Here is a 19,173-nt window from a genome sequence, read left to right as displayed (position 1 = left end):
ACACTATATGCCACAATAGCACGCTCTGTGAGCTGCGCAAACAGGCTGCTGCCATCGCCTTTGCTGGTTTAGAGGATCCACAGTTCAGCACAAGGATCCAGTGTGATGCACACAGCTGGTTCTCACTCTGTACATTCAGAAGTTTGTCAGATTCAGCAGAGAGAACATAAGGCGCTCTACTGTATGTGTACTTAATGATAAAGTCCAGCAAAAGCGTAGAAAACAGCTTCACAGAGACAGAACAAAGATCGAAGAAGGAAATGAAAGGATGGAGACTGAAGGGGCAGTATATAAAACAAAGGGTTAGGTGAATGGAGAGGAGGGAGCACAGCTGTACGTCAACACAGTCAATTTTCCTGAAGTGACCAAAGCCAGCACGGTGCTGTGGAGATCAATCAATGAGAGCAGTGTTAATAGGGTGGACTCCATACAGAGGGTGGACAGGGAGCACCGTTTGTGCTGTAAATGACTTTGAATAACACCTCCTGTCCAGTGATGTCTTCATGTGGTGAGGGAGCCGCAGAGCCTCTCTCACAAGTCCAAAATCAGATCAGATTATTTACCGTCCAGTCAACTCCCATTAATCCACATTTCCTGGCACCTTACACTGTCCTCTTGCACGTACAAATAGAAAACATCAGGAGGAAAAGTGACTGACTGGACTGAAGTCATATTAACTCTGCAAACAAGACAAGTATCTGCGACAGGAGAACGGTTAGGAGAGGAGGTTTAGATCAATGAGGCAGCTTTGTCTGGAGCGTACAAAAAAAAAAAAACATTAGTGTGGTGTGTGGGCGGCTTTTATAGATTTTTATAGATCTGTCTGTCTTTGTTTACTGCACATGTTCAGTCTGTATAGTCTATCTTGTCATAGTAATGATAATAATAATAAAAACTAAATAAAAAATTCTATAAAGCTGTAATGCACAATTTAAAGCAACAGCTTCTTCAGTCAGGAGGGGCACTGTAATGATACTTGGTTTCTGTTTTAATCTGTCTTAAACCCATCTCTGTATGTGTTTCAGTAAGAGTAAAAGCCTTGCTCAGCCATGCAGTTAGTAACAGTTAGACTGCCCGGCAGGTGAACGGCCTGACCTGATGCAGCGCTGCAGTTAAGCTTGCGACACATCGTCAAAACAGTCTGTGCTATTGAGTCTCAGTCATGAGCCTGGATTGTTTGTGTGTATGAGTTGTTTGCGTTTGTGTGGTCAGAGCCCTGTGGTGACCTGCGTGACCTCTGAGTTGAGATCGTCGTTGGCAACGCCGCCACAACAGCGAGAGTCCACCGACGACCCCTCCAAGGCTAGTCATACCTGCAGAGAGGGGTTAAAAGCAGATAAAGTATATTTATGTTAGGTTGTATACAGTAGATGTACTTTTACATGAATGCCTGCTCACAGCCATACATCTGAAGTGAAGATTGAAAGCACTCTCATGTCTGTACAGTCAATCTGAAGCTACAATCTAAAGGCTAGGACACATGCTGCATTTTTAACCTGGAAAATGTGAGGTTGTGCACTGGATGCTACTCTTGTGTCTACTCTGTGCCAACTTTCAAGGTCGTAGAGGGAGGCTGCATCTGGAGTTACTAAGCAAACCATTACCAGCATCATTTCATAGTCTGTTTACTGGAAATCCTGAGTTGGAGCTGATCCTCTTTCAGGCGTAATTTTTGAAGTGTGCATTAGGCCTAAAGTGTTGTACATGGAGCAGATGTAAAGCTCTGAGTAGCCCTGCACTAAAATGATCCACTTCTTCTCCATATTTACCACAGACTGATATTTACAAGAGAAAGGGAAGAAAACACCCAGCTGTCATTGGTTGTTTGTTGTCAGATGACATGAGGTGCACGTTGCTGTGTCCCAAAAGCTGAACTTTGTTTATCTCAGCAGCCGTCACACTCTGGGAAACAGGCACATGGAAATGCTGCTCTTGCTTTTGAGCACGCCCTCCATACAGCTACATTGAAATCAATGGATTTGAAGATGTAAAAACATGGCATGTGTACGAGTCCTTAGCTTAACATAAGGACTGAAACAACTACCTTCAAGCATTTCTGAAGCTCACAAAAAAAGTGGTTCTATGGGAGGTTATGTGCCCGACTATTTCTTGGCTACTCCCTTGGCCAGGTCTCTCTTGTAAAAGAGATTTTCAATATTAATGGGACTTCCTGGTTAAATAAAGGTAAATAAATAAATAAAAAGTGACCTCTGTGCAGTCTCCACTGGAGACCTGGCAACCTTAGGCCCTGATCACATGTGTTTAAGCAGCATTTTGTAATTGTTTTTAATAAGAATGGAGCTTTTTGCTTGTGATTGTTGCGTCGCGATGCGCCTCGCATTTCAGCACCTCACTTTTCAGCACTGTAGGTGCCTGCATTTTTGCTGGAGTGCTCGGAACTCCTCAAGTTGAAAAAACCCGCTCCACCTCATCTCTTTTTTTGACATCTTTTTCCCTATTGTCCAATCGGATGATTTGGTGGTCATGACAACAAGTTTACAGCTGGTAAACAATGGAGGAGAAACTGGTGGTAGCGGTTGCTGGATAGCCGGAGCTATACGGCCTGATGATAGACAGCAGGTTGTCATACCGCCCTTGAGTCATCCTAAAATATGCCTGGAGACGGCCAGCATGGATTCGAAGCTCCTGGACCAACTGGTGGTACTCCCCATGATCCACCCTCTTTAACAGGCTACTCATGTACCCACACAGATCTCCTTTCCCTGTGGCAATACTAATTACTGTGAAAACGAAATGGTAGATTGATTACATGGGAAGGTTAGTGTAAGGACGTGATGGGGTGGTTGCTTGGCAACAATAAAAAGGTGCAGCAAGTTTTTTTTTTTTTACAAGTGGCATTTAATTAAAAAAAAAAAGGCAGTGCGGCACGCTTCGCATTTTGCCACCAAGCATAGTGTTGATCTTCTCATGTAACACTTACAAGAAAGCAAATTTTTTAAAATGTTGAACACTGACTGAATCTACCTGCTGATTGGACCTTTCTCCTGTGTTTGCACTGTGGTGTTCGCGCTGTGGGAGCTTGCGGCTGGTGGCTCCGGTCCGGGACGAGTTTTGCATCTCTAACACCGAGGGACTCGGGGTGCAGAACTCACGGAAACAACGCTTGAAGTTCTCATCCAGGTAGCCGTAAAGAACCGGGTTCAGACTACTGCAGGGGGCAAATACAAGGTCACAGTTTAACACTAGAAAATAAGCTTCCCCATAAACTCACCAACATCATTTTTACCTTCATATACAGTTGAACATGGGTTGTATAATTTACAAATCAACTTAGGTCATTATATAAAACCATGAACCAACAAATGCACATTCTCACAAAGTCAATACCATTTGCTCTTATCTGTAAAACACACAATTCTTATCAGTAGCTCCTGTTATCTGCGCTTTACTCGGCTTTAATGATTTATCTCCACTTATCAAACCCACATTTTTACTTTGAATATATTTGTCTGAGGCTAATGCGAGGTGTATACCTGTTGGTGTAGCCCAGGGCAATGCAGAAGTGCCAGGTGATAGTCTGCAGCGTGGAGCTGGGGATATTGATCAGAGCTGTGAGGATGACAAAGATGTGGATAGGCGTCCAGCACACAATGAAGACTGCAACCACCACCAGGACCATACGGGTGATCCGACGCAGGTTTCTGTCCTTCTCCTGTGTGAGTATGTGAAGGAGGTAAAACGTTTAATGTTGGGGGTTAAGTGGGAGTACGAGATGATTGATGGAGAAAAGAGGAGGATGCACAGAGAGGAAAGTGGGAGGAAGGCAAGGTAAGGGAAATGAAAATGATGAAGCAAGAAGTACAGAGGAGAGTGGAGGATGAGAGGAAGGATGGGGAGAAGATGGTTAGCGGGGGATGAGAGGAGAGGTAATGTAGGAGGATCAAAGGGTGGAGAGAAAAGAAAAAAGATGGAATGGGGGAAAAGTGGTGAGAAGAAGTGCAGAGGCAACTGAAGAGCTATGAGTAGGAGCACATCATATCTGCAACCACTTTGATTTTCCATCTGCATCTACTGTTAATACATCCACAGAACGTTCTGCAGCCAGCATCTGGTACATTTTCCAAAAATTACTGTTGTTGGTTCATTTTGTTTTATACTGCAATGAATTAAAACTGAGCCACAACCTCAGGCTTAAGTTGGTTTTCCCTAATTACTTTCTCTGGAGAGCAATGAGCGCACTGTTTTTGCATGCAGGCTCTGGCCAGCCTTGTCTTTTGCTTCATTGCTCTGAAAGATAAAATCAATTAGTTATTTTGTACATAGCGTAAACCATGTAGCTGCTAGACCCAAGCTGTTGAGATTTCACAAAATGTTCACTAATGCTTGTGTTCGAAAAGTCCAATTTGCATCTAATTAAAAGCCTCTGGCACAAAGTATACAACATACCTCACTATGTGCACTAATTCTTGCTCATGTTTGTATAAGATAAACAGATTTCTCTTAACCTGGGAGCCCGATAGCATGCGCACACTCTTCAGCCGGAGGATCATAAGGCCATAGCAGACGGTGATGATGAGGACAGGCATGATGAAGGCAAAGATGAAGACGCAGATCTTCAACAGGGTGTCCCAGTACCAGGAGGGGTGGGGGAATATCAGTTTGCAGTCAACGATGCTGGATTCTGTGCAGCATGAGGAGAGATATACGTTAACGAGTAAACAGAAGCACAAACATACATTACTTCTACACAAGCAATTTCACAAGTACTTATTTGTCCTAATTTTCTCCAGGATAAAGGAACAGCGTGTAAGATTTAGGAGGAATTAGTGGCTTCTAGTGGTGAGGACTGCAGATAGTAACCAGCTGAAACTTTCCTAGGTTATAATTCTTTTACCAGGGACCCAATTGACCTTTCGCCCCGCCTCTTTGTGATGGTCCGACAAGCTGTCAGAGTAAGCATTGAGCCCACGCTGTAACCAACTGCACTCCCTGAAGAAATATTATCATATTTTTGGAAAAATGAAACAGTAATTCCAGAGAGAAGCAGACAGAGGAGTCTACAGTCACCCTGACCTCCACTGCCAGACGGGCAGGGATCTCCGGAGGAAGTCAAACAACGTTCATCTGCGCACACTGCGATGACACACAGCTGGCTGAATATCAGTAAAGTTTCCCTGCTTCCCTTCACTGGTTCCTGTACAGCAGGCTTGGTCTGTTTTTTCACTGTTACAATCATTAAAAAGCAAAAGCAGCATGTGTATACATTCAGTAGGCTATATCTTCAGTAACTAGCTAGCTAACCCTACACTTTTCAGGGTTTGATTTTGGTTTTGGAACGAGGGAAGAAACGTTTATCTTTTTCCAACCTCTCCAGGGAACGAGTATCATTAATACACAACTGAAAATAAAGAAAATCTGAAACAACTGCATTAGAGTCAATGGAGCACAGCTGTGTTATTGTCGGAACCTGGTCTGAGCTGGCCTGATGCTACGTTATGATTGGCCAGTCTGTGTCGGAGGACAGGACTTAGCGAATGGTCAGTTATCCCGAGAGGTCTCTTTCTTTGATTTGAACCACTTAATACACTGAATCAAGAGGTTTCACATTGAAATCCTTTTTCCGATGCTACTCGTCGCAGAGGGGCTTTGATTTAGGGTGGCCAATGTGAAAACACAAATGGCCCTCTCTAGAGCCAGTGCTTGGTTTGTTCGTTCTGGGCTTCTGTAGAAACATGACGGTGCAACATGGCAGACTCTTAGGACAGAGACCCGGTCCCTACGTAGACACAAACGGCTCATTCTAAGGTAAAGTAAGGTAAAGTAAGGTAAGGTAAGGTAAGGTAAGGTAAGATTTCAGGTGATTTTACACCAGTGAAAACATACTTATTATATTATATTCCATTTCTGCTGATATATCCTCCTGAATCCTCCACACTGATCTGTAAAACTTTGACCATAAAGCATAACATTCCTGCTTGGAGTCTGACCATTTATTTAATTTCATCTCAATATTCCATCACCTCTTTGCCAAAATCTCTCATAAAGGCAGAAATGCCATTAAAAACACCACTGTCATGTGCCCTATGGCACTAAAGCAACAACATCTTTAAGCACCACACAGAGTTACAAATTCACTGAGTCAGTAAATCCCTCATTATGCTCTCTCTTCAAAACAGAGCAGGATCACACATTAGCATTTTCAGTGGCAGTTTTCCCTCCATTTCCTCTGCAATTACGCAGAGACACCATCAGAGAAGCCTGACTGCAGGTAGCCTCTTGACTATGTAGATGGTTATATTAGTTACCAGCCAGGCATATAGCATTACATGTTTCTTTTGTGCCATTACACAAAGGAACCTAAACAACTCTCATGGATTGTCTCCTTTTATAGATCCTGCCTGAGTATATTGCTCTTAAGGCTGGAACGCAGAGAATGAACTGAATGTGTTTTACTCCTGTTTTGTGCTTGTATTGCGAGACTTTGTCTGCTAAAAAAGCGCAGTCATGAATGGTTGCTACTTTTTGCACTTATTACTTTCTCTAACGGTTACAGCGGTGGAGGCCATGAACATGACAGGCAGCCCGATGGCCGAGGAGAGGATCCAGTTGCAGACGTTGACAATCTTGGCGTTACGCGGTGTCCTGAAGTCCAGCGCTTTGACTGGGTGGCACACAGCGACGTAGCGGTCGATGCTCATGGTGGTGAGCGTGAAGATGGAGGTGAACATGTTGTAGTAGTCGATGGACATCACCATCTTGCACAGTATGTCTCCAAACGGCCAAGTCCCCATCAGGTAGTTGACGCTCTGGAATGGCAGCGTGCTGGTGACCAAGGAGTCGGCCAGAGCCAGGTTGAAGATGTAGATGTTGGTGGCAGTCTTCATTTTGGTGTATCTGCAAAGAAAGCATACATTTATTATGAGACAACGGGTCCCTAGGCAAAGACATGTAAAACTTCCCCCTACAAAATGGTGACTGCATCATCTGTGGCTGTTTTGAGTGTCTCTTTGTAGTCATTTTGTGTCTCATTTAAAGTCATTTTAAGTGTCTTTGTGGTTGTCTTGTACGTCTTTGTTGTATATTTGTGATTATGAAGTCTTTCTGTAGTTATTTATGTGTCTCTTTGTATTTATTTTGAGCTTCTTGTCATCTCATTGGATCTCTTTGACGTCATTTTGTGTCCCTTTGTAGCTGTTTTGAGTCTCTTTGAAGTTATTTTGTGTCTCTTTGTGGTTGTTTTGAGTATCTCCGTGGGCTTTTGAGTGTTTTTAAAGTCATTTTGTGTCTCTCTGTATTTATTTAGAGTCTCTTGTCACCTTTTTGGATCTCTGTAGTCCTTTTGTGTCTCTTTGTAGCAATTTCGAGTCTTTGTTGTCATTTTGTGTCTCCTTGTAGTGTTTTCGAATATATTTTGAGTGTCACTTTGAGTCACTCTGTAGTCATTTTTAAATGTCTTTGTAGTAATTTCTCTTCGTAGTCATGTAGATTGTCTTTGTAGTCATATTTGTGGGTGCGGAAGGTGGGTACGGAGGGTACTACAGCACCCCCTATTGACAAGGGGTGGAACAACAAAGTCTGTAAACAGTGGGCTATTTTACCATCACTCATGGGGTATTTGAACCTTTGTTTTAAATTTTGAACACGATTATATGATGAAGTGCCTGTCAGAAAATAGAATATAAAAAGAGATTTAAAATGCAGGACTTTTATTAATACCTTCAATCTGACATGACAATGTCATCACGTCAGCTCAAAGTGCAAGAATCAAGGTCAGCTTATGGGTCAGCTAAACCTGGGGACATTTGCAGTAGTGAGAGCTGATTAATAGTGCGGACAGGGTGAACAGGTTGAGAAAGATCGGAACATTGCCAGGAAAGTTTTGGAGCTGCTTTTTAGATCCATAAAATATCTTGGGCATGAGGGACTTCCACTGCAGGGACATATGCATTGGGATGGAGGTTCATAGCAACATCATTCCAAAGGAAATATTAGAAATTTTGTCACATATAGTCCACAGAGAAGTTGTGTTTGTGGTGAGGGAGTGCACATTTTTTTGGCGTAACGGACCCACCGATGTAAGTAGCCTACGTCTGAGTAATTTTCCTGAAGGTCCTCAACCCAATTGCCAGAATAAACATGAATTTTATGTTTCTGGAAATGACGGATATGTAACATTTATACGTTAATACGTATAGGATATGTTGAAACTTCCTTACATTTCAACAATACTGTGGCTAACATGGCTATGTTTAGGCACAAAAAAACCCCACTTGGTTATGATTCGAAAAAGTTTTTGTTTTGGCTTAAAATACCTCTTTTGTTGGCACAATCATGGCTGGAAATACTACAGATATCTCATTAAAAAACACCAGGTTTTGTTGTTTGCTGCTCTCGAACAGTTGTCTGCTGTGGGCTCCTGCTGGCAGCCATCTCACCTAAGTGCATGCACATACATAGTTATGTGCGCACGTTTATGGCAGCACCCCTCAAGGAAAATATGTTTCTGTGTTCATGGTTGTTTTGTGACTCTTCAAGTCTCTGTGAAGGAGCAAAAGACACAATCTGAACAACGCTGAACCCCCTCAAACTCGGAAATATCCCTGGTACACTGGTCTGCAAATATGAATCAATAAATCATCATATTTATACACACAAATAAAAAGTGCAGTGAGGTCAATGTTGTCTTTTTGTCTCTGAACCACTGGAACAGCACGTACAACAATCTGGAAATCATCCAGACATTTGCAATGGAGATGTACCCTTTGAAGACATAAGAGACAACACTACAAGGACACAAGTAGAGTGCCAAGAAATTATTTAAATGTGTTGAGTTTGTGTTTGTACAGAGCACGCTTCAACCATTGATCTCCTGCCATTCGAGCAACATTTGCAGAATGTGAACGAACAGCTGAAATTATTCCATAACTCCAGGTGTGTTGCAATCGCAGCAGGAGGTGCCTCATGAGCTGGGCAGAGCATCATTTGCGATGTTTTGTGAATAATTCAGACCCCTCGCATCAGCTACCAGCTCATTTTGTAATGGCAAACTTCTGGTTTAATCAGTCCTAATGACTTTAAAGGAAGCTGTCCGCAGGAGTAAAGCCCCAGAGTCCTTGAGCTTTCAAATTCAATTCACTAAGAAACTATCTTCCTGAGTATGTTTACAGAACACACTGTGCACAAATGTTTGCTGAAATTTAAGTTTCAAATTATTCTAAAAAGTTTTGATAAACAGATACAAAAGTTAAACCTGAAAGGACAGATAAGTGTATCCCTGAGTCAACTTGCCTCTCAGTAGCTTTGAGTTACTATCCAAAAACAGGTGATCAAAGGATTTCAGTGATGGTGATGGTGGATAATTGGTCAAAGAAGAGACAGGTAGTTCAAAGAGAATAGAGGATAGGGTGGTTCATAAAAATAGCAGATAGAGCATGGATCCATTAGTACAGAGGATGATGATTATAGATGTCTCAACTGTTGAGAGGTTATGCCAACAAAGAAATATATGATATTCAATGTTTGCTATGTCAAAAAAATATAAAAGAATCTATCTTGTGCGTCATAACCCACAGCAGGAAGACCCCAAATGAAATGTGCAAGAAGCAACAAACAGAATCCAGTTATTTTACTTGTGATTAAAATGCTATTAAAGCTGACATCCATTATTCATGAGAAAACTGTAGTCAAAATGTGTTTTTTATGGATTAAAATGAAGTTTTAGCCACAGCCTGCAGCACACGACCACATCTGAATGCTTGTCAAGTCTAGGCGAAGTATGACATTTTAATCAAGCTGCTTTTGTTTTTCATAATGTTAAATGTGAGACAGATTGCTACTGCTGGATCCCCAATGAGGTCAATATGCCTGTGGGTTATTATGGAGCTCTGCAGAGAGCTAATCAACCTACAATGAAAATATTATGAAGCTATTCAGGAATTAGAGGATGCTACCTGTGAAAGGCACTTAAATTCTGCTTTCACTGATTAATTATGCACTTGTTTTCTCATCTAAGTGATAGTTAGACGAGAAGATTGATACCACTCTCCTGTCTGTTCATTAACCTCCTGAGACCCAAGCTGCTGTTTATTTTAGTGTGTAGTGAAGTATACTGTTTATTTCAGATCTTCAGAAGCTTATTTCAATGTTTGAACATTGCTGTTCGAAAGCGAAAGTGCAAACAATGCAACTTTTGTCCAAAGCTGTGTCTCAGTTCAGGGGCTGCATTTGATTGCGTCACATCGGTGCAACCAAGGCTGTCCCAGGCCGAGAAATGCAGCCTTCTTTGCCAGAATTTGGAGGATGCAACGGATGAATCCCTCTTGGCACAGCCTATCCCAAGATGCATTGCCCGCCGATGACGATTATACTAGTTAATTAGTTTAGTTTATTAGCGGAACTCCACCAGCTGGTGATGCATTGTGGGATTTATACTAGGCCAAATACCGCTCAGGTGCGGTCTTACCGTAAGTGTGGGTAAAGTACAAATCAAGCGCACTGCACTTTTGGTCATCGTAGAAATGGGATAGACTTGCGCACTTACACTAAGCACATGGATGCGCAGGTCAAGTGTCCAAGTGCGTAAGTGTGATCAAGCACGCATAATGGGACAGGCTCTCACTCCAAGTCCGAAGCGCACTCTGGCACAAAGCAGACCATTGGTAAATTCGGAGCGCTGCTGGAATGCACCGTTGAGCTCTTGGAGTAGCAAAGTGCACTCTGGGCACCCTGCCTGGGGAGACGGAGCAGCAGAGTGTCAAAGGGAGTGAATGTGTGATGAGCTTAACCGTTCATTAATTCATGTAAAAACAGAACGCTCCATTTCCTCGAACAACAGGGCTCTCCTTTTAGTGTAGAGCATCAGATTGCATTAACAAACACACCCATAATTGACGTTTTTACACTTTGGTTTTCGCAGGTGTGATATAAGATATCAATTAGAGAGTTTTAGAGATGCAGCTGACTGTTGGTTTATATCTATTCCTTTAATTCAATTTCCAAAGGCACAACAGTGATTACACTGTTACCCCACTTCTCAGTGTAAAGACTACTTAGACACATCCCTGTTGTAACATTATTGAATTAATCTGGATGTGCAAAGTGACAATGATACATCACCCCCCCCCCCGGCCTTCACTTTATTAAACCCCAGCTGTCATTCTACCTGCAAGGTAATTTACTCCTGTTCTGTTGCACCTCTCTCCTCAATAATCCTAAATCCTCTTAGCAACCAGAGATGACAGTGAGTTCATTAAATTCTGATTAACTTTAACACTGACAGCTCAGTGTGTTTGTTATTTCAGGCTTTATTTGAGCGGGGACCAACGAGACACCTCGAGATGCTGTAAAAGCTGTCACTCTACACTGAGTAGTGTTCTGGAGCTGGTGGTAATTTCCAACACCCCGTTATTGACTTTGAGCCTGTCGTTAACATGGCTGCAGATGACAGCTTGTGTTTCTCCTGTGTGTTGTGTGTCTGAGGCTTACACATGTCTGGCATGCTGTGTGGGGGTTAATGGCCTCATCTCCTCTAAATTAAGTGAATGAGGTGTTTTATTAATGAGTTTTAAGCCTCTAATTTATTCTACGCCCTTGAGTTTTTGTCACGCTGATGATCACCCATTTATTGTCACCATGCTTTGGTTATATAATATTACCAGACGTCTCTGCTGTCTTTATCATTTAGATTTCTCAAACCTGGTGTATTACTAAATATACAATAGGAATAAATATTCAGTGGAATTAACAATTCAAGAGGAACATGTTTTAGCTCACGTGTACATGTTCTTGTTAACATGTTATATCAGTGTTTCCAACATATTGCACACATATTATATTCCCAAAACCACTTCTGTTGCTAAAAACTACCTTGCATGACTCTTCCTTTGTTGAGAGGTCAGTTGAGTCAAATAGCACAGACAATTCACTCATTGACCCTTCCAACTGTGGTTATAGTTGCCATGTCAAGTGTAAAAGTGGAACATAGGCTGACAGGCTCTTTTCCACAGAGAATATAATGAGGACACAATGCTATGTGTAATTATCTCTCCTTCCATCAGTCAAACCTCTAAAGACCACGACCTCTACCTAACCTTAACCTCAAGTGCTTTGAGAGCCTAAACATAACTATAAAACATCATGCTTCGGTTGAAATGAGCGGATATTGAAGAAAAAAAAATGTATACGGGATTTTTCTAAAAATCAATGTACTGACTCATGCAAAATGACCCAGTAGAAATGTGTGGCGGTGTATTTATCTGTAGAAAATAGACCTGTAGCCAAGTCTGATTTGGCCTTTTAATACAAATATTCAGCTCTTTGTTCCTTTGTCCATACAGAGTTTGAGAGTTTGAGTGTGTTTTGGCAGGATGTTCAGGGTGACAATGACATTCATGTAATATAGTAAACAAGCCAAGTTGGCCCTCCAAGCTAATGCTAATGTGCTAACTACATTAACAACAGACTGGAAATGTTGAAATGTTTTTTGCTGGAACTAGATATCAAACAAAAGCCAGAGGCTGTTTTGTGTTATGTTGCTGTGAACTACAAATTCACCATTTCTATGCAGAAGGCAGACAATAAGGCTTTTTGTTGGTTTCTTGTGTTGTGTTTTTTTGTTGTGTTTTTATGTTTGGGGCTTTTGCTTATCTATTACAGACAGCTTGAGAGCAGGCTGACCAAATGTCCACTTTTCACGTCCTATCCGGGGCGTCCGGGGGGTGTTTGTAAATTGATGATAATGTCTGGTTTTCCTTGTGTGTGTGTGTGCGTGCGTAATCCCAGAGAGGCTGCCTTATCGGTGGATCTCCAACACTCACAACGAGGAAGCAGCAGACACCAGTGGCGAAGCATTATTCTAAGCTTCCAAGATGCTGAAGTGCAAGTGCAGCTTTATAGATGAACTGCAGAAAAAATTTACCAATTTACCGTCCCGACCCGGTCAGGATATATGGGAGGCTGAGTGCACTGTGTGCAAAGCTGGCACATATGATTCTGTGTTTAATCAAGATGCTGGGGACCTCAAAGTTGGATTTTCTAATACAGAAGAGGTATTATTTAGAACATTATTTCATATTATTTATTTGTCCAGTAAGACTTGAAAAGATAGCTATTATTTTACAAGTTGATTTTCTAATACAGAAGAGACATTATTTCTATCATTATTTCATTCCAGAGATTTTACATTTATTTTACATTTAGATTTATTTTAGTACAATTGAAACTTGTAAAAAGATTATTATTTTAGGCATAATAAAAGCAAGTTGAGTAACCTCTGAGAAGCCTATCTAAATTGTCTGTCTGTCTGTCTATTTTCTATCCATGCATATAAACTTTAAATATATTAAAATTATAAGGCATCTTTGAGTAAATTGCGAGTATCATTTAAGTAGGCTATCTCGTGGCTGGGACGAGTGTCCTCTTTTTGGAAATCAAAATATGGTCACCCTACTTGAGAGTGACAAGAAAGGGGGCAGAGAGAAGGGGGATGACATGCAGCAAAGGGCTACAGGTTGGAACTGAACCCCCAGGCTGCTGCAAGGACTCAGCACACTCCACCAGGTGGGCTAGAGGTCTCTCCAAGACAATATCATCCAAGAGCCTGGTCGGGCAAAGCCTCTCTTCACTCAGACTCACCTCGGGTCTGGGTCCACAGCTACCTGTTCCAGTACCAGTTAACCCTACCAAGGCCTGTACAGTAAAATCAGACACCAGACAACTGAGAGGGGCACGAGTATGGAGGTTACTGGCAGATCTGAATCAGTGTCTATGCTTCCCATCTGAGATTGCCTCCACTAACCTCAGATCAGACCTTGTGCTTTTCCTGTGGAGGAGGCCCACGAGCACTAGAGCCTTAAGTATGCCGAGCTGGCAGCTGATGCTAAGCAACACAGCTGGAAAGCAAAGGTTTGCCAAGTCGAAGTGGGCTGCAGAGGCTTCATATGCAAGTCAACTACCAGGCTGCTCAAATAAATGGGAATTTGAGGCCAAGCCCAGCGTCACACAATCAAAGCCCTCTCTTTGTGGCTATGGATTAAGAGGAAAGATGCCACTTCGGCCCCGAAATACTGCTAACAACAGCAGGGTACAACGGAGTGGGGGCGCACCTGGGACGCCAGGTGTTGCCGATGAGCCCTCTGGAGGTGTTGTGGGTCATCGAAACACCAGTGAAGGAGGGGACCCAACTGATGACCCCAGTCAAGCTTTTACCCTCCCTAAACTCTCAACCCCTCTCCCCCAACATGGCTCCAGCTCTAACCCGCAATTGCATGCATGCGCAACAACAATTGACCAGTTAAACTCCACCTCGATTAAAGTTAGGTAAGTTTTTCTCCTCATCAAAACGAGGGAGTAGGGGGAGGTAGAGTCTATGGCCCGGCCCAGCGGGGGAGGTCAGTCCAAACAGACGTCTCCCCTTGTCTCTGCCTTGTCTCTGCCTTGTCTCTGCCTTGTCTCTGCCTTCCCTATGCTCCTTCTTACTTTTCTGTCTACCTTTGCTCTTTCCTACTTTTCTATCCATCCAACCCTTTGGCTCCCACTCGGACCCCCAGACGGCACTATTACTCCCACTCATTGTCTCAAGTATGTGCATCAGGGATTGTTACATCTAGTCCTAAACTGTACAGTCCTAAACTCATTTTGCAGCTAAAATGAGGACCCTGCACACTGATTTTGCTGTGGTCGGGACGTCCTTGTGCACAGTGCACAGGTGAGGTTGCGTCTTTATAAAAAGGTGACTGTAAAAATTGTAACTGATAATTCCTGCATATACCTTTAAATATACATTTCTGGTGAATGCTTGGTAGATACATTTATTAAAAATGTTTTCTCATTATGTTGATGACAAATTAAATTCAGGTGGCATTACAGTTCATTCAAATGTATTTGTTGTAGCAGTATATAGAGATAATTTCCAGGATGGAAAAGAGAAGAGCTACCCACCTGCTGGTATTTCATCAAATTTAAAAACATCTTTATGAGCTGAGCATAGCTTGAATGATTATTGTGTTGTATTATTATATTCTACTGAGGAAATCTAATGCAATATTACTTATTAATTTCCATGCCTGCAGCAATCATTTGATAAGTATCATTCATAAGGAGGACACAAGCTTTATCTCTCACAGATGGTTTCTCATTTCAGAAGAAAAACCTGACAAGAAAATTGAAGCTGTGTTCTTTTCACATAAACAGAAGATAACAACATTGTCTCATTATATTTCAGCAAACAAACCACACATAAAAATGTTTACAGCAAATATTTAGCCTATTACTGACGGGAAGAAAGAGTGACAGTGAAGCCACAAAGAGACCAGACAGACATAACCATCTGCAAAGACTAAATCTTCATTACGCTGCCTGTGTGTGTAAACAACACTTGACATCAGAAATAGCTCAATCTGCCTCTAAACCACCTTGACTTGGCGTTTTCCTGGACCACTGATGCACAGAGGCGGCAGATAGATGTACCGTAATGGACCTTAAAATCACCCGAAACAGTCCATTCAGTGAAATCATGTATAATTCATGGCCCTCCATCAACCCATTAGCTGTGGTTCCCACCTGAGGGAGTGTGATGACTTCTCCTTCCTTCTGTTTTCCATCTTCATTTCTCCTTAAATGATAAAAAACTGATTTGATAATGACAGTTAATCATCCCTGAGATGATTCTGATGAGAAACTGGTGTTACAAATTCATCACACACAGTCCAAGTCAAAAAGAAACATCAGCCTTGTCCCACAGGCTATCATGATGCGTTATTAAAACACCAAATAATTTGACACATACAGTACAGGCCAAAAGTTTGGACACACCTTCTCATTCAATGTGTTTTCTTTATTTTCATGACTATTTACATTGTAGATTCTCACTGAAGGCATCAAAACTATGAATGAACACATGTGGAGTTATGTACTTAACAAAAAAAGGTGAAATAACTGAAAACATGTTTTATATTCTAGTTTCTTCAAAATAGCCACCCTTTGCTCTGATTACTGCTTTGCACACTCTTGGCATTCTCTCCATGAGCTTCAAGAGGTAGTCACCTGAAATGTTTTTCCAACAGTCCTGAAGGAGTTCCCAGAGGTGTTTAGCACTTGTTGGCCCCTTTGCCTTCACTCTGCGGTCCAGCTCACCCCAAACCATCTCGATTGGGTTCAGGTCCGGTGACTGTGGAGGCCAGGTCATCTGCCGCAGCACTCCATCACTCTCCTTCTTGGTCAAATAGCCCTTACACAGCCTGGAGGTGTGTTTGGGGTCATTGTCCTGTTGAAAAATAAATGATCGTCCAACTAAACGCAAACTGGATGGGATGGCATGTCGTTGCAGGATGCTGTGGTAGCCATGCTGGTTCAGTGTGCCTTCAATTTTGAATAAATCCCCAACAGTGTCACCAGCAAAACACCCCCACACCATCACACCTCCTCCTCCATGCTTCACAGTGGGAACCAGGCATGTGGAATCCATCCGTTCACCTTTTCTGCGTCTCACAAAGACACGGCGCTTGGAACCAAAGATCTCAAATTTGGACTCATCAGACCAAAGCACAGATTTCCACTGGTCTAATGTCCATTCCTTGTGTTTCTTGGCCCAAACAAATCTCTTCTGCTTGTTGCCTCTCCTTAGCAGTGGTTTCCTAGCAGCTATTTGACCATGAAGGCCTAATTCGCGCAGTCTCCTCTTAACAGTTGTTCTAGAGATGGGTCTGCTGCTAGAACTCTGTGTGGCATTCATCTGGTCTCTGATCTGAGCTGCTGTTAACTTGCCATTTCTGAGGCTGGTGACTCGGATGAACTTATCCTCAGAAGCAGAGGTGACTCTTGGTCTTCCTTTCCTGGGTCGGTCCTCATGTGTGCCAGTTTTCTTGTAGCGCTTGATGGTTTTTGCGACTCCACTTGGGGACACATTTAAAGTTTTTGCAATTTTCCGGACTGACTGACCTTCATTTCTTAAAGTAATGATGGCCACTCGTTTTTCTTTAGTTAGCTGATTGGTTCTTGCCATAATATGAATTTTAACAGTTGTCCAATAGGGCTGTCGGCTGTGTATTAACCTGACTTCTGCACAACACAACTGATGGACCCAACCCCACTGATAAAGCAAGAAATTCCACTAATTAACCCTGATAAGGCACACCTGTGAAGTGGAAACCATTTCAGGTGACTACCTCTTGAAGCTCATGGAGAGAATGCCAAGAGTGTGCAAAGCAGTAATCAGAGCAAAGGGTGGCTATTTTGAAGAAACTAGAATATAAAACATGTTTTCAGTTATTTCACCTTTTTTTGTTAAGTACATAACTCCACATGTGTTCATTCATAGTTTTGATGCCTTCAGTGAGAATCTACAATGTAAATAGTCATGAAAATAAAGAAAACGCATTGAATGAGAAGGTGTGTCCAAACTTTTGGCCTGTACTGTACACAGATACACAACTGTGTCAGTTAAACTGTGGTAATTCTCTCATCTGAATATATTTACATAAAAAAGTAGGCATTTTGGCAAAATTTTAATTATGATGACTTTGGTTTTACCCTTTCTTTGACTGAAGACCCTGAATAATCTTCTATGTGCGCTGTATGACAAATTACTGAAATGAAAATTACAATAACCTCTAGCATGGCTCCTTATGAGCCTCATCTGTTGCTGAATCTGTAATATGGAAACAGAGAAAAAGCTATTTATTTGTTCATTATTCTTTCCTATTTTGGGCACTCGTCATGTTTTGCAGAATGAAAATTTCAGTGGTGACGCATTTAGACTTTGGCATATTAAAGGAATTAGAATTTTGATGATGCTTTATTTAGCTGTGAGTAAATAAATGGTTTATAATCCAGCCATTTATTTTAATTTTTTCAAGCCTGCACAAAGCATTTAAAGAATATTTTATTCACAAGAAAAAGCTCCAGAGAATGAATTCTGTTATTTGTTGTGTTGACACTGTAAAAAACGAGAGGGGTTGTTGTTTTCATATGTTGTGGTGTTGCTATGTCTTACAACCCCTTTGGACCCGTGTAATTAATTTCATATTGTTGTGTTTTAGTACTTTGATGTTCCATTTTCACCTCGCCTGTGTTTACTCGGCACAAGTAAGGCGGACCCTTAGGATATGTTCAAAAGAGGTATATATTGATCTTGCACTTTTAGCTGCAAAAACATGTGTAACATTTAATTGGAAATCTGAATACCCACCTACGATACCTCAAGGGCTGAGCAACATCTTAGGTTACATCTACCCTGACATATATTCAATGTAAAAAAAAGACTTTGAAAATCTGGCTCCCACTTTGTTTTGGTTTCCTGTGCTGCTCTGACAGCAGTAAATAAGAAAGCAGTCCCAAGCTGTCCAGTTAGGAGGCAGGTTGGGATGGTGGACTGGTCACAAAACACAGGACTTTCCCCACACAGGACATTCAGAACAAAATGGAACAGGCAGGAGTGAGTCTCTCTCTTGACAGGATATTTAAAAATAGTAGGTTGTACATTCAGTTCATTGCAGGCAAGTGCAGGGACTTAATGTTGCCGTGGCCCACAGGAACGACGCTCGGTGACGCTTTTTTTTTTTCTCCAAGCGAGGATTAGAATATAAGCAGTTTACATAATCCCGTCAAAATGAATACAAACACTTGAAGATCCACTCATTTCTAAAAGTCTGTGTCATCCAAGAGAGACAATTAAAGTGGTGTTTGGCCTAATAATTGGGGAAAGTGAAAATTGGCACGTTCAATCTGAGAACGATGCAACGTCTTGCTACGGTTTGGGTTGAACAAGTCTTCTTCAAAACAAAGTGTAATGGGCTTATTGATAACCTACGCTTTCTTTCACTTGGAGGGTGTGTCACAAGTGTTACCCAATCAGCAGCTACATGTACATGACATGACACAATTAGGAGTGGTCTGTAATGTGATTTTAAGACATATGTCTCTTTTGCTATTATTACTAACGTATCAATGTGAAGTGGCACTTAAATAAACATTTCTACTCCACTCCAATCCAATAGATATATAATGGTAATTATTACAATATCATATCACAACAACAGGGATCAGCAGTAATGATAGACCTAATACTCGCCTTGAAGTTCATAATTGGATTATCCTTCATCTGAAATGTTTGCCTTGTCATCCTGAAAAGCAAGGCAAATATTGCATCACTGTAATTAGGATTATTGGGACTATAATTAGTTTCCACATACCCCTTCACTTGACTGGCATGTTCTC

The 19,173-nt window shown here is 41.7% G+C and overlaps 1 protein-coding gene across 1 annotated transcript in view; it reads right to left on the bottom strand.

Annotated features, from left to right (window-relative positions):
• Nucleotides 1-311: 311 nt before the first annotated feature.
• oprm1 (opioid receptor, mu 1) overlaps nt 312-19,173 on the bottom strand; it is a 41,638-nt gene continuing 22,776 nt past the window's right edge. The window contains exons 2-6 of the mRNA XM_033613665.2: nt 6,497-6,855; nt 4,467-4,642; nt 3,495-3,673; nt 2,986-3,169; nt 312-1,313 (exon numbers count right to left, since the gene is read on the bottom strand). Of these exons, the coding sequence (XP_033469556.1) occupies nt 1,308-1,313; nt 2,986-3,169; nt 3,495-3,673; nt 4,467-4,642; nt 6,497-6,855 (904 nt within the window). The 3' untranslated portion in view covers nt 312-1,307. The remainder of the gene's footprint in view (nt 1,314-2,985; nt 3,170-3,494; nt 3,674-4,466; nt 4,643-6,496; nt 6,856-19,173) is intronic.

The sequence above is a fragment of the Epinephelus lanceolatus genome, chromosome 17 (assembly GCF_041903045.1).
Source record: "Epinephelus lanceolatus isolate andai-2023 chromosome 17, ASM4190304v1, whole genome shotgun sequence".
Lineage (NCBI taxonomy): Eukaryota > Metazoa > Chordata > Actinopteri > Perciformes > Serranidae > Epinephelus > Epinephelus lanceolatus.
This window is presented reverse-complemented; position numbering and strand designations above follow the sequence as displayed.